This window comes from Neoarius graeffei, chromosome 1, assembly GCF_027579695.1.
Source record: "Neoarius graeffei isolate fNeoGra1 chromosome 1, fNeoGra1.pri, whole genome shotgun sequence".
Taxonomy (NCBI): Eukaryota; Metazoa; Chordata; class Actinopteri; order Siluriformes; family Ariidae; genus Neoarius; species Neoarius graeffei.
Genome location: NC_083569.1, coordinates 74,722,958 through 74,749,648, shown reverse-complemented (window position 1 = coordinate 74,749,648; position 26,691 = coordinate 74,722,958). Strand labels below are relative to the sequence as shown.

General features: G+C 41.0%; 1 protein-coding gene across 2 annotated transcripts in view; it reads left to right on the top strand.

Moving 5' to 3' along the window:
- efnb3b (ephrin-B3b) overlaps positions 1-24,973 on the top strand; it is a 127,217-nt gene extending 102,244 nt beyond the window's left edge. For both annotated transcript variants that reach the window (XM_060925024.1, XM_060925081.1), the window contains exons 3-5: positions 6,847-6,939; positions 15,187-15,255; positions 21,204-24,973. In XM_060925024.1, coding sequence (XP_060781007.1) covers positions 6,847-6,939; positions 15,187-15,255; positions 21,204-21,631 — 590 coding nt within the window. In that variant the 3' untranslated portion in view covers positions 21,632-24,973. The remainder of the gene's footprint in view (positions 1-6,846; positions 6,940-15,186; positions 15,256-21,203) is intronic.
- The last annotated feature ends 1,718 nt before the right edge of the window (positions 24,974-26,691 follow it).

Sequence of the window (26,691 nt, the reverse complement as noted above, 5' to 3'; positions counted from 1 at the left end):
ATCTCTAGATCTACTGAAGCTACGAGGATATAAATCACCAGGATTCTAATTTACTGGGTGAGAAGTATTATATATTTTTTTGAAAGGTTTATTCACGCTACAAGTCCATGAAAGTTGGAATTGTTCGTGAAGGGGTTAGTTAGATTTTGGTAGCGTGACGCGCACAACAAGCAAAAGAAAAAACAAATTTTCTTCCGAATTTCCTTGCTTTATCAAAATTATTTTTTGATACTTTAAAAGAATGTGTGTTTATAATATTTAAGCGATTTTTTTATTATAGAGAATATTTGATCAAAACTTTCAAAACAGCATTCAAAGTGATTTTTCATGGGTGTAAATGTTACGCGTGACGTCCATAATTACGTTAAATTTTAAGAACTAAAATTCTGTTAAAAATTCGAGATTTGTGCTATCATTCTGGGGTTTTGCTGAATAATACTTTAGGGAGTTCTCTTACAATGCTGAAAATTCAATGAGTTTTGGTGAAATTCTAGAAAAGTTATTTACATTTTAACGCGCTTGATAGCGATTGTGCTCACACAGCGTGCTACTCATATATGCTTTTATGATTTCTAATTTTTCAAAAAAACTCAAACTTTATCTGTAACAATAAACAAAAACTATCTAATGCCCCATTATGGTGTGTATGTTGTTCTAACCCATTCCCTGATATGCAGTTTTAAGAGTTACACTCACCCAAATCCAAAGCTTCTGGAGGAAATAAAGTTAAATATTGGTTAATCCAGTAAAACCTGCAGGATAAATGAATTTAAAGAAATGAAACAGAAAGAAAACAAGTTGGACATGATAAAGGTAACAATCACACTGTGAATGAAAACAAACCATAAGTTTGTTCAGCACTGTCGTAACATTCCCCCCGAAATATGTTACGACATTAGTGATGGTTAATGTGAACCACACAAAAGAAAAATACAACAAAAAGTCCAAATTAAATCAAGATTCACCACAGATATTTATTTTATTGAGTTGTTTGATCACTATTTCTCCGATTTTGATGAATTCAGAGTCTAATAATCTATAATTAGATATTACAACGTGTTTTTTTTTTTTTTCTCACACACACACCTGCTGTACTCAGCTTCCCCGGAATTTCATAAACAATAACACGGCCGGATCACAAAGGGGATTTAACTAGTTTTTTAAGGGTGTCACGGCGGTATAGTGGTTAGCACTGTCACCTCACAGTAAGAAGGTTCTGGGTTTGAACCCCACTGCCGACGGGGGCCTTTCTGTGTGGAGTTTTCATGTTCTGCCCATGTCTTCATGGGTTTCCTCCATGTGCTCCGGTTTCCCCCAGAGAATGAAGATTAGGTAAAAATACCCAGCCACTGGGGTTGCACAAGCCAGTGCATACTTAATGCAGGTCCCAAGCCCAGATAGATTGGGGAGGGTTGCGTCAGGAAGGACATCTGGTGTAAAAAAAATCTATGCCAAAGCTAAGGGCTTGAAAATCAATTGGGGCTTTGTCCTATATTCTTCCACCGACTAGTGGCCTAGTGGTAGCGTGTCTGCCTCTCGATCGTGAGTTCTATTCACGGTCGGGTCATACCAAAGACCATCATAAAAATGGTACCTACTACCATCTGGCAAGGCACGCTGCAATACAGATGTGCATGGGAAGTTAAACTCTCGTGGTTACCAGAGGACTAGCCCCCCACTGTAACCCTAGCTATGTAATAGGCGAGAGGCCGAGGGCTATGGAAACGGAGATCGGCGCCGCCCGATGCGCCACCATACAGGTTGGGCCTGGTTAGTACTTGAGTGGGAGACTGCCTAGGAATACCAGGTACTGTAAGGCGTGGGAAGGACTTTAACTTTTTTTTTTAACCTATATTCTTCCTCTGTCACAAACTATGAAGTATGTGATAAATTAACGTTGGAACTTTATTAATATAAAAAGGGTGAATGAATAATATAAAATAATTTGGTGATTTCCAACAGCTATTCAACTTGTCCTGTTGGACAGGCAGATGCAGATTTGACTTGTCAGGACCAAACATTTGGTTGTCCTGGACAGTTGGACTACCGTTAATGTCGAGCCCTGCAGTCAGAGGAAAAGCTGTAACTTTGTGAACATAGGAAAGTCTTCATGATGGAGGGTTTTGCAGTTTCTTGGTAATTTGACAAGCTGGATTTTATTTTGTTTTGTTTAGAAATATGTAAAGTATAAAGTGATAATAGGAGCTAACTTATACTGTGGATGTTCCACAGCAGTAAGCATAACTATAAAAGGATAAAAAAAACAATGTTTCTTTTTAATTTAATAAAAAATAATCATTGCCATTTTGCTGTGGTTTAAGATGAATTTAAATGTAAGGCATGGCAATATTTGAAAGTAATCAAAGTCATTGTTGATTATCTTCCTGTAACAGCAAACTGTGCTGCATTTTATTCCTTACGTATCATCGACATGACGTTCAACTCACTAGCTGCTTGTCCTGACCTGATCTGGGATTAAAGAGTCACTCTACACTCTCTGTAAAGTGTCCCAGTGACCTGGAGAAACGTTGTACGTTTGTAAGATGTATAAATACCAACACGTGCACACACAGACATCCACTAAGTGAACTTAACTGTAATTGTCAGTCTTGGTTAGCCTGTTTGCAGTGAGCTAAGTGCAGCTGACTGTGCTGTTATTTCATTAGCGTAGCTTTTTCCCCTCCTCTGCACTCATCTCATCTTCACCTCGCTTCCTTTTTCTTGTTTTTATGAGCAGCGACATTCTGCAGGATCCTCTGTCCTCCCATTTTCTCTACATCCTCCTATCACTGCTTATCATCATCTCAGTTACTCATTTCTCCTCCCTCTCTCTCTCTCTCTCTCCCTCTCTCTCTCTCTCTCTCATCTCAGCCCAAGTCCTTGTCCTCCCTCTTGTCACGTTCCTTTTTCCCCCTCTCTCCATTTCTGCTTTTTTTTATTTTCCTTGTAAAAACATTACAAACAAGCTGTCACAACTTGCTCCGTCTCTTCTCTTTTACCGTTCTCTCTCTCTTTCCCTTCTGTGTCTTTTCAGGTTGTATTTTACGCTCCAAGAGCAGTTGTTGTTCCACAAATAACCAGCGCCGGGAGTCAGCTTGTTGCCCTCTTTTTCTCTCTCTCTCTATTTCTCTCTCGACCTCTCTTTCTCCCTTTCCATGTCTTTTCTATGTCTTTCTCTCCATTGCCATCTCCGTATTTGTGTTTCCTCTGGGCCCCTCACGTGTCTGTTCTTCCTATCACTCGTGTCCGAAACAGCTTGTCAAAGAAAATCAATGTCTCCCCCCCCGCCTTCTCTCTCAATTTCTGTCTCCCGCTTTCTTTTTTTTCATTATTTTCCCCACTTATATTTAATTTTCTCTCTCAACAAGTCTGTTTTAAATTCCTGTAACCCTGCATGTGATGGAGCCATCAGTCAGCTTTATAATGAAAGTGCTTATGCAAGAGTGAGCCCAAAGCACACTACGATGTATAAACACTGATTATTCATAATGTCTTAGAATAAGCTCTTTTATCCCTGAAAATGTGAGTCAGAGCAACATGTTGCCAAAAGTAGCACATTATTACCTACGAGGATGAATTCGTGTCTCATAGCCTTGGCTTTCGGGATTCTACACAGTCACCACCGCAGTGACCAATGCGTGTTTGTTTATTTTTTTTTGTATATGAAGATGTGGAGTCCTACGATCCTGCACACAGAACAGTTAAACAACAACAACCTTCCGAGTTGTTTAAATGCAGTTCAGCTCATCTGGCTATGCAGCCTTTCATCCTTTTTTTTTTTTAATTTGGCCCAAATGTTTTGAATGTACTTCCGTTCACATTTGTGAATTGAAGTAGTAATACTTGTTGTTGTTTTTGTTGTTTTTTTGGACAAAGCAGGAGTGGTAGCGTAGCGTCATAGGCGTCTTGCGGTTTTAAGGCCTTGGCATCTGTACGGCTTCCTGATTTACAACGGTGCAAACAACTGTGGCTGAATTTCCTTTGCTAATGTTCAAAGAATGCAACGGCACTCAGAAAATAGAAGCGACCATTCCAAGTTGGGTTTGGTTTCGAGAACTGTTTTGCATGCTGGTTTTTTAGTTTTTAGACACGGACGATTATCTGAAATCAACTGCGTATGCTGATATCCGCCAGTGATGCTCTTTGAGTTTTCTCTTTTGATTCATTTTTGTTTTTTTGTTTATTCAAAGTCATTTTCTCTCTGTAAGATTTCCTCCATATGAACTCTTCAACCTCCTGGATTTTTTCCCTTTATGCCTTACCACAAATATATATATATATATATATATATATATATATATATATATATATATATATATATATATATATATATACAGTGGTGCTTGAAAGTTTGTGAACCCTTTAGAATTTTCTATATTTCTGCATAAATATGACCTAAAACATCATCAGATTTTCACACAAGTCCTAAAAGTAGATAAAGAGAACCCAGTTAAACAAATGAGACAAAAATATTATACTTGGTCATTTATTTATTGAGGAAAATGATCCAATATTACATATCTGTGAGTGGCAAAAGTATGTGAACCTTTGCTTTCAGTATCTGGTGTGACCCCCTTGTGCAGCAATAACTGCAACTAAACGTTTGCGGTAACTGTCGATCAGTCCTGCACACCGGCTTGGAGGAATTTTAGCCCATTCCTCCATACAGAACAGCTTCAACTTTGGGATGTTGGTGGGTTTCCTCACATGAACTGCTCGCTTCAGGTCCTTCCACAACATTTCCATTGGATTAAGGTCAGGAATTTGACTTGGCCGTTCCAAAACATTAACTTTATTCTTCTTTAACCATTCTTTGGTAGAACAACTTGTGTGCTTAGGGTCGTTGTCTTGCTGCATGACCCACCTTCTCTTGAGATTCTGTTCATGGACAGATGTCCTGACATTTTCCTTTAGAATTTGCTGGTATAATTCAGAATTCATTGTTCCATCAATGATGGCACACTGTCCTGGCCCAGATGCAGCAAAACAGGCCCAAACCATGATACTACCACCACCATGTTTCCCAGATGGGATAAGGTTCTTATGCTGGAATGCAGTGTTTTCCTTTCTCCAAACATAACACTTCTCATTTAAACCAAAAAGTTCTATTTTGGTCTCATCCGTCCACAAAACATTTTTCCAATAGCCTTCTGGCTTCTCCACATGATCTTTAACAAACTGCAGATGAGCAGCAATGTTCTTTTTGGAGAGCAGTGGCTTTCTCCTTGCAACCCTGCCATGCACACCATTGTTGTTCAGTGTTCTCCTGATGGTGGACTCATGAACATTACCATTAGCCAATGTGAAAGAGGCCTTCAGTTGCTTAGGAGTTACCCTGGGGTCCTTTGTGACCTCGCCAACTATTACACACCTTGTTCTTGGAGTGATCTTTGTTGGTCGACCACTCCTGGGGAGGGTAACAATGGTCTTGAATTTCCTCCATTTGTACACAATCTGTCTGACTGTGGATTGGTGGAGTCCAAATTCTTTAGAGGTGGTTTTGTAACCTTTTCCAGCCTGATGAGCATCAACAACGCTTTTTCCGAGGTCCTCAGAAATCTCCTTTGTTGGTGCCATGATACACTTCCACAAACATGTGTTGTGAAGATCAGACTTTGATAGATCCTTGTTCTTTAAATAAAATAGCGTGCCCACTCACACCTGATTGTCATCCCATTGATTGAAAACACCTGACTCTAATTTCACCTTCAAATTAACTGCTAATCCTAGAGGTTCACATACTTTTGCCACTCACAGATATGTAACATTGGATCATTTTCCTCAATAAATAAATGACCAAGTATAATATTTTTCGTCTCATTTGTTTAACTGGGTTCTCTTTATCTACTTTTAGGACTTGTGTGAAAATCTGATGATGTTTTAGGTCATATTTATGCAGAAATATAGAAAATTCTAAAGGGTTCACAAACTTTCAAGCACCACTGTATATATATATATATGTGTGTGTGTGTGTGTGTGTGTGTGTGTGTGTGTGTGCGCGTGCGTGCGTGTGTGCGACTTTCTTTTTTATCGGGTGGATCCTTGGCGAGTGTGTGACGCCCTCAGGCCCTATTTGAACTCCGAGCTGCAGTGGTTTCTTTTTAAATGGAAAAAAACATAGCACTTTCCAGTAGAGACTCAGATAAAGAGAGAAAGAGAGGGACAGTGGATGAGTGCCTCACCTTTCTCCGATCTCATTTCATTCTCTATCTCTCCAGCCATCAGTAAATAAGCGCTATATTAATGTGTGTATATAAGTACATTTCTCTCTCTCTCTCTCTCTCTCTCTCTTGCTCTCCATTTTTCTCCTGCTTATTAAAGTTGCACCAAGGACACCCTGTCCTTTAACAGTCAGTATTCACGGCCTGGCTGAGGCTTGCTTTAAGCATTGTTTAGTCCTCCAGTAAGCCAGGTGCAGTCAGGTTCACCTCTGCGTCATGCTGGCCCACTTCAGCATCTCACTGACCAGGTCAAGGTGTGTGTGTGTGGTGTGGGTTACACTCCAGGAAATGAATGTCCTCCAGGGAAGCTCTAAACGAGAACATTTTTTTTTTTTTTTAGTTCTGCAACCCTGCGCTGATTATTTGTGTACTCCCTGTGTGCGAATTTTAAATGTGAGAACTGTGACTCAGTGCTGCTGAATGACTGTGCGTGAATGAGGTGTGTGTGTGTCATTACAGCAGAGGGTGAAATCTACCAGGAGAATGCGTGTGTGCTCAGTCTCATAAATTCATGCACAGAAATTCACTGATCAGTGTAGTTCTTAATGGCTGAATACTGTATAATAGCTGTGGCTATAACTTCCATCCTCACATGTGTGTTCTTCTGTCTGCTCCTCTTCCTCAGCCACGTCAGACGGCACGCGTCAGGGGCTGGAGAGCATGAGAGGAGGAGTGTGTGCCACACAAGGCATGAAGGTGGTGCTCAAAGTTGGACAAAGTGAGTACATACACTCACACAGAAACGCACATTCGTGGTCACTTGCTGGGTTTCAGCTACAGTTTTGCACACAACAGAAGTGATATTTAAAAATCTTTTTACAACGCAGTTGGTCTGTGTTTCCATTACCTGATATGTGATTGAAGCTGGGTTTTCACCTCTCGCAATAGTCCTTATAGAAGGCTTTGTATTCAGAAAGGTAGCATTTCCATTTGTTTGTCATGTCATGCATGTGACTAAAAATGTATTTCCATTTCAGTTTTGCAAAACATTGCTTTACCGAATTGTCGTGTGGGTGTAAAAACTTTTTTTTTGGAAAGTTTGAATATTTAAGTCTTTTCAGAATGCAGATTTCCATGAGGGGCGACACAGTGGTGTAGTGGTTAGCACTGTCGCCTCACAGCAAGAAGGTCCGGGTTCGAGCCCAGTGGCTGATGGGGGCCTTTCTGTGCGGAGTTTGCATGTTCTCCCCGTGTCCGCGTGGGTTTCCTCCGGGTGCTCCGGTTTCCCCTACAGTCCAAAGACATGCAGGTTAGGTTAATTGGTGGCTCTAAATTGAGCGTAGGTGTGAATGTGAGTGTGAATGGTTGTTTGTCTCTATGTGTCGGCCCTGTGATGACCTGGTGACTTGTCCAGGGTGTACCCCGCCTCTCGCCCGTAGTCAGCTGGGATAGGTGCCAGCTTGCCTGCGACCCTGCACAGGATAAGTGGTTACGGATAATGGTTGGATTGTACTCATAATGTTCCCATATAGTAAGCTGTACACTTTGTAGCTGTAATTAAAATTAGCCTCTTATCTTTTCAAAGCAGAAACAAACCTGTATATGAGATGGGTTAAAAAGCACCTCAGTTTGTAGTCGTAGCTTGAGGTTGAGCATCCTTTCCAAGATCAAGGTGCAGGGTGCTATGACCTTGGAACCTTTCGCTAGGAATTTGTTTCAAGTGGTGATCAGTTCGCAATGCTGATGCACACTGCTTGGCCTGGGAGGATCTTGTTCCATGGAAACACAAGAGAGTGGAGACGATGGGACTCTCTACAGGTTGCATCCCATCTCTGGGCAATTTAGAGTAACCAGTTAACCTAACCGCATGTCATTGGACTGTTGAAACCGGAGCACCTGGAGGAAACCCATGCAGACACGGGGAGAACATGCAAACTCCACACAGGAAGGCCCCTATCAGCCAATGGGCTCAAACCCAGAACCTTCTTGCTGTGAGGCGACGGTGCTAACCACTACACCACCGTGCCGTCCCACCTCAGTTTGTCCAGATGTGTCAAATCATTTCCACATTTACCATGACATTGGGCTAAAAACACTGTCGCGTTATTACATCATGAGATGCTAATGAGGGTGGTGAAATGTCTTTTTGTTTTAAATTGAAATGCTTGCACAAAACTGTATGCATAAAAAATAAACCAAGTTGAATCGCTTTAAGCCTTGCAGATGCTCCAATAGTGAACGTGTCTTGATGCAAAGCAAAGAGCAAACCCTCATAACCTGCTGCCACAAAACTTTCCAACAACCATGCTAGTCATGCGATTCTTGGTTACTATTACATCGTTCAGTTTTTTAAGACTCGCCCAGATACTGAATATTTTAAAATAAAGTTTCATCCTTAATCAGTATGTGTCCTTGCGAATCAGCTTTTCACCTAGAGGTGATTATCCTTGCAAAAGGGCCTTTGAGGATCCCAGATATGCTGCACTGTGAAACCAGCTAGCAACTCTTTTAACATTTACAATAGAAGATTTTTCCTGTCAAGTCCAACTTCTGGAAAAAAAAACTAGAAACATTAGTCATCAGAGAACTGTTGAGAAACCAAGAGTCCATCTCGGTTATGTAGACAATGTTTAGCTACTGTAGTGATAGTCCTTCAGTGTACTGGCAGCTGATAAATATAATCTTATTGAAGTCAATACTGAAATGATAGTGTTATACAGTAGTAGGTAAATAATTTATAATTTAATAGCCGGCTAATGCAAGTGAGCTACAGTGCTGTGCAAAAGTCTTAGGAACGTGTAAAGAAATGCTGTAGACTAAAAATGGCTTAAAAATAATGAAATGAAATGTTTCAACATTAAAAATAATTCTATAAATAGCAGTAAACTATAATAAATCAAACAAAGTCAATATTTGGTGTGAGACGACACTTTGCTTAAAAAAAAATAGTAGTCTCCGGTACAATGAGTGCAGTTTTATGCGGAAATGAGCTGTAGGTTTTAGTGAGCATCTTACAGAAGCAGCCACAGTTCTCCTGGACACTCTGACTCTCACACTCGCTTCTTCATTTTGCACCAAAACCCAGCAGCCTTCATTATGTTTTCTTTTTTAATCTGAAAAGTGCTCTCTTATGTAATATCCTACTCGGATACACACACTTTTTTTTCTGTAACATTTAATTTTGTTCTGGAAAACAAACGTTTGGACTCTAAAATGTTTTTGTGCTGACTCGATAATGTAGAAGTCATAAAATAGAAATCGATAAAGTCTGTTTGGAAAAAAAAATAGGGTGCCTAAGACTTTTGCACAGTACTGTAGGTTTAGTTGATATTCCCCCCATTATTCCAACCTGTCATACAAGTAAGACATCCACATGATTTCACATGACCTTCATGGTTACCATGGGAACAATATGCATGATATGAAGATTGTTAGGTTACGTGTTGGTGCTAACTACGGAACCCAGCTACAGTAAGTGGCCAGCTCTTGCACATTATGATTAATTGAAACAGATGGATTGTGTCTGCAATTTGTGTCTTCTGTTTAATTATTTTAATTATTGTAAATTTTAATACAACATAATTCAACTACAAAATAGCACGTTTGAAATTGTATACTTCCTTAAAGATCAACTTAATAATGTTTAATAAAGTTTATTATTATACATGCAGGACACTTTTTCAATGGAATAAAAACATGTGTTCTATTCCCTTCTAGCGGGTTTCATTCATTTGGTTTGACAGAATGCAATATTGTTAGCATATCGCTTAGCCTGTGTGTATTACGTCACTCTACCCAATGGAGAATGAGCGTCGAATATGGTTTATGATATTGCACGGTTGTCAAGACAACATGACGTCACACGTCAGAGACGTAAAACGTCCGTGCTAGCGAGCGACTGTGACAATTTGTAAACAAACATGGCCGCCAGGTTTGCTGCGTTAAATACCAAAGATTTTGAGAGAATTTTGAAAGAGAAAGACGCGTTGAATACCCGAAAGGAATGTATATGAATAATAATAATTTCATCTCATCTCATTATCTGTAGCCGCTTTATCCTGTTCTATAGGGTCGCAGGCAAGCTGGAGCCTATCCCAGCTGACTACGGGTGAAAGGCGGGGTACACCCTGGACAAGTCGCCAGGTCATCACAGGGCTGACACATAGACACAGACAACCATTCACACTCACATTCACACCTACGCTCAATTTAGAGTCACCAGTTAACCTAACCTGCATGTCTTTGGACTGTGGGGGAAACCGGAGCACCCGGAGGAAACCCACGCGGACACGGGGAGAACATGCAAACTCCACACAGAAAGGCCCTCGCCGGCCACGGGGTTCGAACCCGGACCTTCTTGCTGTGAGGCGACGGCGCTAACCACTACACCACCGTGCCGCCCAATAATAATAATAATAATAATAATGGCTTTTTTTCGTGGTATATTCCATTCAGCTACTCGTCTTTGACTCGTTCAGTATCATGCTAGCTGAATGGAATATACCTGATCTACCATGAAAAAGCCAGCCAAGATTATTTAAATAAGCTGAACAACAGCCATAGAAAAATTTGCACATAATGGAAATAAAAGCACTTTATCGGGATGATAACTTCTGAATGTAAGCTCAATGTCTGCACACATATGTAACTGTATGCATACAGTATGTTTCCACTATAAGGTGATGGACATCATTATGGAGCTCAGTTTAACTCAACACTCGTTTTTGAATCCTGCCCATGTCGTCATTACATATTCGCCATAACAGTTTTGTGTGTGTGAGAGAGTTTAAAGTGAGGTACATTGCTCGAGTGCTGAGCTATTATCAACCGTAGCAATTGCACAATTGCCTGGTCCTGATACACACACACACACACAGCCATGTAGAGGCAGAAACACACTCTTCACAGCTATCAACACTGTTGGTTAGAATAGTCTCTCTCTCTCTCTCTCTCTCTCTCTCTCTCTCTCTGTCTGCGTATCATTCATCACACTCTATCTTCCTCGCCATTTCAGAAGCCTCTCTATGGCTTATTCTGCAACTCTACTTCAGTTTCCTGGAATACTGTATCAATTTTTGACATTATTAACATTGTGCATTCAAAATATCCTTCCATCCATCTCTCGCTCTCTCTTTTTTTTATCTGCTCTCGAACTGAAAGGTCACGTCTGTTTTGTTTGTCATCTAAATAGAGGCCTGGTGCAGATTTCTGATGAGATACACACTCAAACACAGGCGCACACACACACACACACACACACACACACACACACACACACACACACACACACACACACACACACACACACACAGATCCACATGGGCTTACTGTTCGGAAAACAACAAAAACATGACAGTGGCCCAGAAGCTCAAGAGGACTATGGTAGAAACATCTGATTAGCATCTGAAGCACGTGCCTCTGCCATCATATTCATAAGCACTGCTGTCGACTGATTGAATGCAGAGAGCTTATGATTTTTTTTTCAGCATTATAGAGTGTGTTGAGTTTGTTTGAGCTTCACTGGGCAAAGCCATTGAGTAGATTTATGCAGTGGTATGCATTTAGTTATTGGATAGGCATAAAGGGGCAAGAGCACATTAAAGGGGGCAAGTAAAATTTATCGAGTTACATTACAGGCATCTTTGCACAATTAGGATTTTTTTGATGCAGATCGGATCTGTCTGTCATGATGTGATCTATATCTGTCTTTAATGTGAGCTCACCTGTCCCTCCCAAGGTCTCACATGCGCACCTAGAATTCAAAGGTGATTGTTTGAAACACTGCTTGGTTCCTTCCAGTTTTGCTTCAAAGTGTTTATTGTCATATGATCGATTCCCCAAATGGCCAATTTCCCCAATTTTCACTTAGATACTTTGGCCCATATTTGCAGTCAAAACTAGATCGTAATGATAGGAAAGCAAATTCTGTATCTTCCTTTAAGTCACGCATAAGACTACTTGTGGCTGGCTATAAGTTTGACACTTTAATAAAGTTGGTTGGTTGATTAATTGGTTGATTGATTCCTCATCCATCCATCCATCCATCCATCCATCCATCCATCCATCCATCCATCCATCCATCCATCCATCTGTTATCAGTAGCTGCTTATCCTGTACAGGGTCGCAGGCAAGCTGGATCCTATCCCAGCTGACTACGGGCGAAAGGCGGGGTACACCCTGGACAAGTCGCCAGGTCATCACAGGGCTGACACATAGACACACACAACCATTCACACTCACATTCACACCTACGCTCAATTTAGAGTCGCCAGTTAACCTAACCTGCATGTCTTTGGACTGTGGGGGAAACCGGAGCACCCGGAGGAAACCCACGCGGACACGGGGAGAACATGCAAACTCCACACAGAAAGGCCCTCGCCAGCCACAGGGCTCGAACCCGGACCTTCTTGCTGTGAGCTGACAGTGCTAACCACTACACCACCATGCCGCCTTGATTCCCCATCCTTCCACTGAATATACAACACAGTCACTGTTGTTGCTGTTCTACATTGTTGTTTTGCTGCGCTACCAACACCGGATGATAACGATGACAATGATACGCGTTTGGAAAAAGCCATATGAAGTCCGATCTGACTGTTCTCATTCATGTCACATGGCCACTCATCAGACATGTATCCCAGCAAGGGCCACATATAACAGTCGCTCAAGTCTGATTTGAAAAGATTGGATTTTTTTGTCGGCATAGCCTTAAAAATCTGTGTCACATTAAGGCAGAAAATTGGATTTGTGTCCTTTCACCCTGGTCATGTAAATACAGCAATAATGTGTTTCCTTTATATCTCTTTGTAAGACCTAATACTTCACCATAAAGTACCAGGCAAAAGTTTGGACATACCTTCTAATTCAATGGCTTTTCTTTATTTTTATGAGTTAAAAGTCACTTCATGTCTTAAAGTAATGATGGATGTCATTTCTCTTTACTTTCTTGAGCGGTTCTCGACATAATATGGATTACTACAGTTGTGAAATAGAATTATTTACTGTATTGTTATTATTAATTTGCGCTAGCAGCAGTAGCGCAAATTGTTACTTTCACTCCGGAGCTTTCTACTTACTACTTCTTCTTCTTCTTCTTCTCCTAATGTTTTTTTAGGACGCTATTTCTCCCTCAGTTTTCAACCAATCATCACCACATTTCACATGAAGAATACCTCTGGGCTGAATTACATTGCTATGACTTGGTGCTGATCTGGCTCAGTGAACCGAAATGATCCATGAAAAACAGGATTTTTTTCAATTACTTATAACACTGTCAATTTTCATGATCTTTAAAAAATTTTTACTTTTTTTTTTAATTTTGTTCAAGGCGGCAGGGTGCAACTTTTTCCTCACTAAGCGTCATTCTCTATCTCTTATCATTCTGGATCTATAAGGTACGGTGACCAGACAGTTCGGTTTTAAGAGCTAGCGCAAATTACTGTGACTTTCACCAATGTCTCTATCTCGTTTACTATTTACTATTTAACAACCACATTAAGAAGGCAAGAAATTGCACTAATTATCCCCCACTGGCTGAAAGGCCTGAAGGGGGATTATGTTCTGGTGATGTCTGTCTGTCCATCCCGGAAAAGGTGCTCATCTTCTGAAATCAACAGTTTTTGGAGGAATTTCACAAAACTTGACAGGATTCTTTGTTATATGTCAGTAATACACATATTGTAATTTCGTTAAATTCAGTCACATTTTACCAGAGTTATGGCCATTGTTTAACAAAATTATAATTTGACAATTTCACGAGAGTGTTTTCCTTCTGAAATCAACTTTTCTCACAATTTTTGGAGGAATTTCACCAAACTTGGCAAAAGGCATTGTTGTATGTCAGTAGTACACATGATGTTATTTTGTTCAATTCGGTCACATTTTACCAGGGTTGTGGCCCTTGATTAACAGCCTTGTACTTTCACAATTTCATGAAGGTGTGCTCGCCTTCTGACATCAACTCCTCTTAATTTTTGGACTAATTTCTCGAAGCTTGGCAAAAGGCCTTGTTATATGATGGTAATACACATATTGTAATTCAATTTTGTTTGTGAAAATTTTACCAGTTTTGACCCTTGATTAAATAACTTGTACTCTGACAATTTCATGAGGGTGTACGTTCTTCTGAAATCAACTCCTCTCACAATTTGTGGAGGAATTTCACCAAACTTGGCAAAATGCTTTGTTATATGACAGTTATACACATATTTAAATTTCGTTTAATTTGAGTAAATTTTACCAGAGTTATGCCCTTGATTATTAACAAACTTGTACTTTGGCAATTTCATCAAGGTGTGCTTGCTTTCTGAAATCAACTTCCCTCACAATTTTTTTTATCCCCCACTGGCCGAAAGGCCTGAAGGGGGATTATGTCATGGTGATGCCAGTCTGTCCATCTGTCCCGGGAAGGGTACTCGCCTTCTGAAATCAACTTCTCTCACAATTTTTTTGAGGAATTACAAGAAACTTGACAGGATTCTTTGTTATATGTCGGTAATACGCATATTGCAATTTCGTTCAATTCAGTCACGTTTTACAAGAGTTACGGCCTAGTTACCTGGGGATATTGTGCTCTCAGAACATTCTTATTAACAGGTGTGCCTCGTCAAAAGTTAATTGAAAAGCATTCCAGGTGACGACCTCATGAAGCTGGTTAACATAATGACAGTAGTGTACAAAGTGTCATCAAGGTAAATGCTGGATACGCTGAAGAATCTAAAATATGAATAATATTTTGTTTACCTCTATGCTCCATATGTTATTTAATCGTTTTGATGTCTTCAGTGTTGTTCTACAATGTAGAAAATGCAAAATACAGAAAAAGCTATGAATGGGTAGGGGTGCACAAACTTTTAACTGGTACTCGACCTACAGTGCAACGATCATGATTATTTAAATTGACATATAAACTAGATATGATGCATTATGTTGTGATTTGAGGTCGATAATGGGATAGTGATCAGGGCTTTTCTCAAGGCTCCCCTGTGTGCTGTTGGTTTCATGTTTCAAATGATTTTCCCCGTAGGTCCCTATGGATTGCCCCCAAAATCTCCCAAACCGGACCAGGCAGGACATACAAACACCAAAAACCAAGGTAAGCTCATAAAACTGTAATCCCAGATTATTATTAAAACATCCCAAAGCAACAGCCTGGATACAGGAACACATCTCACCAAAGACCCAAAACACTCTTTCTCTCAGTCACGGAGAGAAAATTGGAGAAAGAGGCGACATATGGCTCGAGCGAGAGGGAGAAACAGCCGAACGCTGGCACTGCAGTTCCGTTTGATATATTCATCCCTCTGTTCTCTGTGCTTCTCTCTCTCTCCCTCTCTTTCTCTCTCTCTCTCTCCTCTGCGTCTGCTGTGAGGCCTGCGAGGCCTGTGCCGGAGGCAGTGTATGGTTTGATAATGGCTGTCCTGGGAGAGGAGAGGCTTGCAGGGAGGAGTGGGAAGCCATTTCAAAGAGTTATTATTGCCATTAGTTTGGCGCCCCGTTTTTTTGTTGGTCCAGAGAGATGGCAAGGAAGATAAAGAGAGCAAGACATACAGAGAAGATGGGCAGAAGGAGGGAGGGCACAAGCAAGAGAGGGAGGATAAGGACAGAGGTGATTATTAGTCATTCTTTGTATTTGTCAGAGGTTTATTCTGTCAAGAACTTCCAGAACAGTTCTTTATCTCTTAGCCCGCCCTCACACTGCTTTACACATCACTGGCACACACACACACACACACACACACACACACACACACACACACACACACACACACACACACACACACGCTGACTCACACATATATTTACTGAGGCAACTTGGGGTGAAAATTTTACAGGACTGAGAAAATAAGCCACTGTGAGGAGAGAGAGAGAGAGAGAGAGAGAGAGAGAGAGATAAAGGCCAAGCAGGGGAAGGTGATTTAAAGGGAGAGAGAAGTGACGAGTAAAAAATTTTAAAGTGCAAGAAAGCGGTAAGGAGCAGGCGACATGTACTATATACCATCCACCATTACTAAGACAGGAAAGGAGTAACAGAAGCAAGGACAGGGACAGACAGTGATGAAGTAGTGACACTAGATCTCTCTCCTTCTCTTAGTCTGGGTTCAGCCTCGCAAGTGACAAAGCAACAGGAGCTATGATTCTGCTGACAGTGACAAGTGATTTGGATTGAGCAGCAATAAATCTAAACAATTGGCTCCAGTAAATACCTCATACCAATCTTAAAGCTTTTTATTTTCACTTTATTGACCATTTAAACACTGCTTCTTCCACAAGCACAGAAGAAATATTTATTGTAGTTTAATGATTGGCTGGATTTGATCACAGTATTAAACCAAAGTAGTACATTCGTGTTTATTAATTGAAGCGACCATACTTGAGCTTGAAAGAATTATAAAGGACCCTAACCATCCAAATCACGTGTTCATTCCAAGAATGGTGGCCCACAAGTACGCAACTAGGAACAAAAGTTGTCTTGCAGTACCGTTATCAGGAACTGAAAGACATAAGAAGTCTTTAATCTCAAGAGCATGTCGCCTCCTAAACAACCGGACATAGTCAAACTCTATTTAATGGTTATTCCATGAAATCGAGTCGTACATGAGCTGATAGCCGATGAGGTGCATAGCGCTCAATTGGCGATTTCATGGAATAACTGTTTTATTCTATCCACATTCCCTGGATTTTGAGAAATGGAGCATTTTTTTTTGCAAATTCGATAAATAAAAACTTTATACAAAACGTCCGACAAAATCATTTCCACTTAAAATGTAAACAAACAGGCAAAATGACAAGCAATTTGGGAAAAATGCGATAATAATAATCCTTGAAAAATAAAAGATACGTTCTTACCATCAAATACTTTCATTCCATATTTGTTACTTTTATTTATTTATTTTTTGTATTTTTTGGGATTTTGTTTTCAAGTAGAGTTTTTATTTCATCCTCGGTTGGTTGAGCAACACGCACCGCCATTTTGTTTTTCTCTACTCATGGTATATGAGCTGATAGCCTAGTACTACAGCAGCCAATCAGAGCACGCGATTGTTCATATCCAGTGAGTGTGGATAGAATAATATCTATTATACTCTTATTTTTTGGATACGTATTTCTATGTTGGTTTTTGTTGTGAATTCAGCATATATTTTAGTTCAATATGAATGAATAAAGTTATAATTATACAACAGCATTTCTGCAGGTTGTCACCTACCAAGATTTTAGATCAGAACCTTCAAACATCTGGAAAGCAGGGCTGGATAATATGAAAATATGCCATTGATGTTGTAGTAAATTACAGCACACTTTTCTGAGAGCATCACTGCTTTCATTAGCATGTTTATCACACTGGGTAACACCAGTATTTACAGTAACTGATTGGGTGACTGTTTCATAGGGTTTTTTGCTACTGTTTTGTTGCAATTTGTTGGAAAAGTGATACAGTGGTACTTGAGAGTTTGTGAACCCTTTAGAATTTTCTATATTTCTGCATAAATATGACCTAAAACATCATCAGATTTTCACACAAATCCTAAAAGTAGATAAAGAGAACCCAGTTAAACAAATGAGACAAAAATATTTTATTTGGTCATTTATTTATTGAGGAAAATGATCCAATATTACATATCTCATCTCATCTCATTACCTCTAGCCGCTTTATCCTGTTCTACAGGGTCGCAGGCAAGCTGGAGCCTATCCCAGCTGACTACGGGCGAAAGGCGGGGTACACCCTGGACAAGTCGCCAGGTCATCACAGGGCTATTACATATCTGTGAGTGGCAAATGTATGTGAACCTCTAGGATTAGCAGTTAATTAGAAGGTGAAATTAGAGTCAGGTGTTTTCAATCAATGGGATGACAATCAGGTGTGAGTGGGCACCCTGTTTTATTTAAAGAACAGGGATCTATCAAAGTCTGATCTTCACAACACATGTTTGTGGAAGAGTATCATGGCACAAACAAAGGAGATTTCTGAGGCCCTCAGAAAAAGCGTTGTTGATGCTCATCAGGCTGGAAAAGGTTACAAAACCATCTCTAAAGAGTTTGGACTCCACCAATCCACAGTCAGACAGATTGTGTACAAATGGAGGGAATTCAAGACCATTGTTACCCTCCCCAGGAGTGGTCGACCAAGAAAGATCACTCCAAGAGCAATGCATGTAATAGTTGGTGAGGTCACAAAGGACCCCAGGGTAACTTCTAAGCAACTGAAGGCCTCTCTTACATTGGCTAATGTTGATGAGTCCACCATCAGGAGAACACTGAACAATAATGGTGTGCATGGCAGGGTTGCAAGGAGAAAGCCACTGCTCTCCAAAAAGAACATTGCTGCTTGTCTGCAGTTTGCTAAAGATCATGTGGACAAGCCAGAAGGCTATTGGAAAAATGTTTTGTGGACAGATGAGACCAAAATAGACCTTTTTGGTTTAAATGAGAAGCGTTATGATTGGAGAAAGGAAAACACTGCATTCCAGCATAAGAACCTTATCCCATCTGTGAAACATGGTGGTGGTAGTATCATGGTTTGGGCCTGTTTTGCTGCATCTGGGCCAGGACGGCTTGCCATCATTGATGGAACAATGCATTCTGAATTATACCAGCGAATTCTAAAGGAAAATGTCAGGACATCTGTCCATGAACTGAATCTCCAGACAAGGTGGGTCATGCAGCAAGACAACGACCCTAAGCACACAAGTTGTTCTACCAAAGAATGGTTAAAGAAGAATAAAGTTAATGTTTTGGAATGGCCAAGTCAAAGTCCTGCCCTTAATCCAATGGAAATGTTGTGGAAGGACCTGAAGCAAGCAGTTCATGTGAGGAAACCCACCAACATCCCAGAGTTGAAGCTGTTCTGTATGGAGGAATGGGCTAAAACTCCTCCAAGCCGGTGTGCAGGACTGATCAACAGTTACTGGAAACGTTTAGTTGCAGTTATTGCTGCACAAGGGGATCACACCAGATACTGAAAGCAAAGGTTCACATACTTTTGCCACTGACAGATATGTAATATTGGATCATTTTCCTCAATAAATAAATGACCAAGTATAATATTTTTGTCTCATTTGTTTAACTGGGTTCTCTTTATCTACTTTCAAGCAGCACTGTACTTATTCTGTCTGGGGGAAAATGTCTTTCATCCCAAATAAATTGCCATATTTTGCCATATCACCCAACTCTACTGGACAGGTCACACCCACAAGTGATAAAAGACGAATCTAGAGAAGCGTCAGACTTGTGCCCTGCTCGAGGGGAAGCAGATGTTGCACAGGAAGATGACTTGGGGTGCTGTGAAGTGAGAGACGGTCAATAACACACTCAGAGCCACACAGTGAGGGGATATTAAGGAGGAGGAAGAAGGGTGAAGGAGGGAGAGAGAGAGAGAGAGAGAGAGCACAAGGGAGAGGAAATGTGTGTAGAATAATGATGTACCAATCAAACCCATCTGCAGACAGATCCCCAGTATTACTGACCAATCCCCTGCTTAGCTGGAGCTCCTCTCGTCTCCCTGGCTACCACATAAACACACCCAAACAGACACAAGAACATATCAAACCCATATCACGACCCACATCATTTAGCAACAGTTGGTCTTTTGTCTCTTGGATGTATTGTAAGTGTACAATCCGACCCTGAACATTGTGCAGACGAACGCTGTGCTGTTCTACCCACCATATTATCCATTGTCCAAAAAAAAAAAAAAGTTTAAATTGGTTGTCTTGTCGTAGTATGCCTTGATAACTGCCAGTCTTCAGACGTATTCTCAAAATAGATAGATAGATACTGTAGATAAACTTTATTTCAACAGAGTGGCCCATTCAACACAGCTGGTATCCATAGGGGCCCTGTAAACCCATACCCATCCACAACTTCAAAATACAATACAAAACTACACTAATGTACAATTTCAAAAATACATTACAACAATCTTTAAAAATCTCATTTACATGATTAATCCAAAAAATCAATTAAAACTACCACCATGGTCTCAAGAGGGGGGAAAAACAAACAAACAAACAAACAAACAAACAAACAAACAAACAACCTCAAGAAAATGATATTCAAAACTAACGAAAATATCATGATAATTATATAATAGAAATAAGACAATGAAAAATATGACCTAATGAGCCCTTTTAAGTTGATTTAGAGACATAGTTGTTTTAATATTTGCTGGCAACGAATTAAAAAGTATTGAACCCGAATATCTAAAAGTTCGTTTCCTTAGCGTAAGTTTAGGTTTTGGTAAATGCAGATCGGATTTACGTCGAGTGTTATAACTATGAATACTTAAGTTCATAGTGAAATAATCGCTCAAATATTAAGGAACTAAATTATGAAAATACTAGCAAACATTTATGAATTTTTCTGTTTGTCTCTAAATCAATCCAGTTTAAAACTTCTGTAGCATCTTTAGAAGAGTCTCGTCTGGTGATAACGCGAGCAGCTCGATTTTGTAGCCTCTGTAAGTTCGTTATTTGTGAAATGAGTTATTTTGGTTTGTTCGAGATATGAATTGACCCATCAGACATTTCTTCAAGTCCTGGCAGTTTTTAAACAATTATAGCAAATACTTACATTACAATACATGTGGGGCGGCACGGTGGTGTAGTGGTTAGCACTGTCGCCTCACAGCAAGAAGGTCCTGGGTTCGAGCCCCGGGGCTGGCGAGGGCCTTTCTGTGTGGAGTTTGCATGTTCTCCCCGTGTCCGCGTGGGTTTCCTCCGGGTGCTCCGGTTTCCCCCACAGTCCAAAGACATGCAGGTTAGGTTAACTGGTGACTCTAAATTAACCGTAGGTGTGAATGTGGGTGTGAATGGTTGTGTGTGTCTATGTGTCAGCCCTGTGATATATTTAGAAGGTAAATATAGTACATCGAACATTTAAGAGTTCCACCCCAGAGACAAGCTAAAGAATCTAATTTTCGAGATTAAACATGAAAAAAAAGACGATTATTGAAGACAGTGTACTAAGTCAGGAATAAATGCGATTGAATGGATGTGTTTTGAAGACAAAGGTTTTAGGATCTTCTTGTCTCCTCTCATTTTTCAGGTGGCAGTGGGAACACAACTCTTCCTAGAGTGCCAGGTGGGGGCGGAGCCACAGCAGGCGGTGCAAACGGCCCTCTCCCTGCCTCCAACATCGCTGTCATCGCAGGAGCAGCTGGAGGCTCCGCCTTCCTCCTTCTGGTCACTGCAGTGATTTGTGTGGTGTGCTACCGCCGGCGGCACTCGAAGCATTCAGAGTCGCACCATCCGCCGCTTTCTCTCTCGTCGCTGACCTCACCTAAGCGTGGGGGCGGAGGAGGGGGTGGGAACAACAACGGGTCCGAGCCAAGTGACATCATCATCCCACTGCGCACTTCAGACTCGGCCTACTGCCCGCACTACGAGAAGGTTAGTGGGGACTACGGGCACCCAGTCTACATTGTGCAAGAGATGCCACCTCAGAGCCCCGCCAACATCTACTACAAAGTATGAGGATGGGCGCACAGCGTTAATGGCAGCCTGCAGTGCCCAGATCACGCCCCCTCACCTACTACCTAAACCATAGCAGTATGAACCGACTCCTCCTTTATCTTTGCAGTCTCAGCTCTGACTGTGAAAACCCCAAACCCTGTGACTGAAAAAAAAAATATATATATATATATACACACACACACACACACACACACACACATACACATATACACACACACACAGGCACACACACACGTATCCACATATACACATGCCTCCTAAACCTCTGACTCTTGTAATCAGGAGGAGTGTGTTTTAAGTATTGAGAGAAAAATCCCTGTTTGAGGGTTATTTTTTTCTTCTTCTAAGAGCACACAAAGCTCTTATAACATTAAACCAGACCCCTTGGAGCAAGAGCGAGAAGCAATAGCTTGATGTCTCTTGACAGCATAATATGAACCAAGAGCAAAAATGAAATAAAACAAACTAAAAGAAAAAAATGAGAGAGAGAGCGAGAGCGAGAGAGAGCGTGCGAGACTGAAAGTAAACTGACCCTAGACCAGTGTGATGTTACCTGAACTTGAACAATACAATAACTCACAAATAGAAGTTTAGTTTGTCCCATTTGTGTTTGTTATTCCTTGGATAAGAGGAGGCGCACCTGGCTCAGCCAATTACAATGCAGTGCTGCCATCACATGACCCGAGGCCCTGCATTTGATTCGAGGAGCCATAGTCGCATTGAAGATCTTGTATATTTTAATAACAGGTGTGTATTTTGTGAGTGCGTAGGGTAATAATTATGACACTGCTGTTGCACAGGGTGCGACAGTGAGTGCGCATATCGTGTGCTTCAGTTTCAGTGTGTGTGTGTGTGTGTGTGTGTGTGTGTTTATCTGTGAGAGAGGATTGTACCGGAGTGAATGTGAGTTAGACTGTTTAAAAACCAAAACAAAAAAAACGAGCGAATATCAAAAAATGTTTTTTTTTTATCGCTTTCATTCAATATAGAATATAATTATATATGAATATTCAGTCAAATAATTTCTAGATGTCCTTTTCTTTTTTTTTTCTTCAAAATGTAAAACACCATATCTGTTGTTAGAGCAATTTTTTCTTCTGCGTTTCTTTTCTGCGCTTTAGAAAAGAGCTGACCCTGTTTCTTCTTTGCATTGTAAGTTAATTTAATACTTTGTATTTCATTTCACAAAGGTTTTTCTGTTTTATTTTTTTCCCCTAGTCACCCCTCATTTCCCAGGAGTCTCCACTCTCCATGTATATTTTTATAGCTCCTTGTACAATGATGTAGTTTTGAAGCTAGACCTCGTTTTTGTGAAAGTGTTGAGGTAGAGGCACAATCTGAGAAGTTTTTTTTTTTTTTTTAAATGTGCAAAGACACTTTCTTTTTTACAAAAAAAAAGAAAAGGAAAAAAGAAAGCGGGAGGGAGGAAAGAAAAGAAAAGAATGCCAGAGCTGCCTATGAAGGAAAGAGAAAAGATGAGCAGACAGAAGTGCAGGGTAAAGACAAAAAGTGATGGGTGGGGTGGGTATTGGGTTGGGGTCCTCGAAGGATGTCGTCAGGATGGGGGAGGATGAAGGGACGGAGGAACACAGAAGGAGAGCGGGAGCTATGGAGGTGTGTTTTTTAACAGACTCTTGAAAGAGGTTGTGCGAAGCAGGGGTTTCGGGAAACGCAGGATTCTCAACGACACCGATGGAAAAGAAAGAGGATTCGCTCACCCTGTCTCAGTCGGAGAGATGGAAATAGGCTTTCATACACCTACTCGTACTTTTCTGAGGTGGAAATATTTGAAGCTCAGTTCAAATTCTTTCACTCTCTCACAACACGTCTTAGTATGATACAACACACACATACACGCACACATTCCACAGCCTCAGAAAATGAGAATGCACTTGAAAAGACACAAGTCTTTCAAGACACACATACACACACACGCACGGAGTACAGAATAAAAATCCATTCTGGATGTCCACATAGACACTGATTACCTGAAATGAATTTTGATTGGACTCTCGCACACAAACACACACACATTCAGATTATACCCATGCATTCCAGGACTAAAGAACACACACACACACACACACGCACACGTGCGCACAGGCAGTGTGTGTGTGTGTCTGATTGTGCCAATGAGAGTCTCGTATTTTCAGAATGTGTTCTGTTACATTGCTGTGTGTGCTGACGCTAGAAGATGGTTGTTAAGGTAATGTACGCTACTGCTCGTGTTACAGTTAATCAGTATATCAGGTTTCCTTACATTATGTTCAAAGCTGCATTGAGACAGAGGACCCCACACACACACACACACACACACACACACACACACACACACACACACACAGCCAAATCTATGAACCTTCAAACCTTGCACCACCGTGTGTTTAGTGCTCAAGACGAGACTCGTTTTGAACCCGAATGTGAAAATGACAGTTTTGATACAAGTGTGTGTGTGTGTGTGTGTGTGTGTTGATCTAGTGTAACAGTGCAGCAAATGAACAACATTGTTTTTGTGTCATGTCAATATTCTCTGTTAAATCTTCACAATCAAAGTTGTCAGTGTTTTGTTGTTAAGTGACAAATAAGTATGGTGCATTTATTTGTTGGTCAGCTTTCAACATTTCTGTTCATTAAATCCTGATTTTTGTAAGCCATGTTTCTGTCCTGTGGATGTGGACACACACACACACACACACACACACACACACACACACACACACACACACACACACACACACACACACACACACACAAACCACAGCATCTGAGGACTATTCAATGGCAAAAAGCAGGTGTCTTATCGAAGAATCTTATCAACCAATGCGGCCTCCTCGATGCAGAAGACACCTCCGGAAATACGAACATGTCTGGACTTTGTTTTTCCATGTTGTTACATCTCTGTGTTTTTCTTTTCAGCCTTTCTTCATATGCTTGCTTTCAGCCATGGATGCTGAGACCCGTGTTTTGCAGGCAGACAAAAAAAAAAGAGAAAAGGAATCAAGAGGAGTGTGTGATTTTTGTAGAGAACGCTTCAGTGTGTGCGCGTATTCATGTTTCTCTGTGCCAATAGCCAGCAAGTGACGGCCATGTTAAGGACCTCTGCTCCTCTCCAGTTGCCATGTTGAGACGTTTGTGGGACACTGCATTTACATGTGAGATGTTTTCTTTTTTGTGTTCATCCTTCCATCCTTCTCTCCCACCCTCACCAGTCCCTCTGTTTCTTTCCTTGCTTTCCCTCCACCCCATACACACCTCTTAGAAAGAGAGGTTTAAAAAAAAAAACTAGTACATTCCTTTGAAGAAATGTTGATTAAAAAATTGCAAAATTTGTTTAAGCACCAATCTTTGACCTTGTATTATTTTTACATGCTTGTTCATGTGTGTTCTTATTGGTGTGGTGGGATGCTTTTGTTTTTATAGCTTGGTGGAGAACAAATGGCCGCACAAGGATAGGACTCTGACTCTCAGCTACTGAGGTTAAGGTGGAGGCTTAGCATTTACTGGCTGCATTAATAATGATGTAATGGAAGATAATCACAAGGATAGTAAGATAAGTGTGTGTGTGTGTGTGTGTGTGTATTATTCGAATCGACAACACACAAAGAATACTTGAATTATAACCCCAAATCAGAAAAAGTTGGGACAGTATGGAGAACGCAAATCAACAAAGAAAGCAGTGATTTCTAAATTTACTTGGACTTGTATTCCATTGTAGGCGGGATGAGCCCAAGATATTTCATGTTCGGTCTGGTCAACTTCATTTCATTTGTTAATATACTGTACAGGGCGGCATGGTGGTGTAGTGGTTAGCGCTGTCGCCTCACAGCAAGAAGGTCCTGGGTTCGAGCCCCGTGGCCGGCGAGGGCCTTTCTGTGCGGAGTTTGCATGTTCTCCCCGTGTCCGCGTGGGTTTCCTCCGGGTGCTCCGGTTTCCCCCACAGTCCAAAGACATGCAGGTTAGGTTAACTGGTGACTCTAAATTGAGCGTAGGTGTGAATGTGAGTGTGAATGGTTGTCTGTGTCTATGTGTCAGCCCTGTGATGACCTGGCGACTGGCGACTGGCGACTGGACCTGGCGTCCAGGGTGTACCCCGCCTTTCGCCCATAGTCAGCTGGGATAGGCTCCAGCTTGCCTGCGACCCTGTAGAAGGATAAAGCGGCTAGAGATAATGAGAATGAGATGAATATACTGTACATCCATTCCTGTGTTTCAGTCCTGCAACACATTCCAATAAAATTTCAGATGGGGGCAATTTATGGTGCGTAATGAGGTAAAACAGTGAAATAATGATGTGATTTGAAACAAGTGACTGTTATAATAATTTAATACAAAATCAGTATCCAGGAAAGGCCTAGTCTTTGAGGAGCAAAGATGGGCCGAGGATCTCCAGTTTGTCAGCAAATGCATGAGAAAATTATTGAAATGTTTATAAACTATGTTCCTCAAAGATCGATAGGACTGGATTTGGATATTTCACCCTCTATGTTACATAATATCATTAAACGATTCAAGGAATCTGGAGGAATTTTGGTGCGGAAAGGGCAAGGGCACAAGCCTAAGCTGAACACCCGTGATCTCCGATCCCTCAGATGGCACTGCATCAAGAACTGTCATTCATCTCGGGATTACTTGGGCAAACCTTTGTTGAGCATGACAATACAGAGTTATGTCCACAAATGCCAGTTAAAACATTACTGTGAAAAAAGAAGCCTTATGTTAACTGTCTGCAGAAGCACCGTCGTCTTCTCTGGGCTCGGAGGCATCTGGGACGGACCATCACACAGTGGAAACATGTATTGTGGTCAGACGAATCGGTATTCCAGGTCTTTTTTGGAATAAATGGACGCCGTGTGCTCTGGACCAAAGACGCAAAGGACCATCCAGACTGTTATTAGCAACAAGTCCAAAGGTCAGCATGTCATGGTATGGGGTTGTCAGTGCCCTTGGCAAAGGTAACTTACACTTCTGTGATGGCAGCATTAATGCAGAAAAGCACATTGAGATTTTGGAGGAACATATGCTGCCTTCAAGACGACATCATTTCCAGGGACACCCATGCA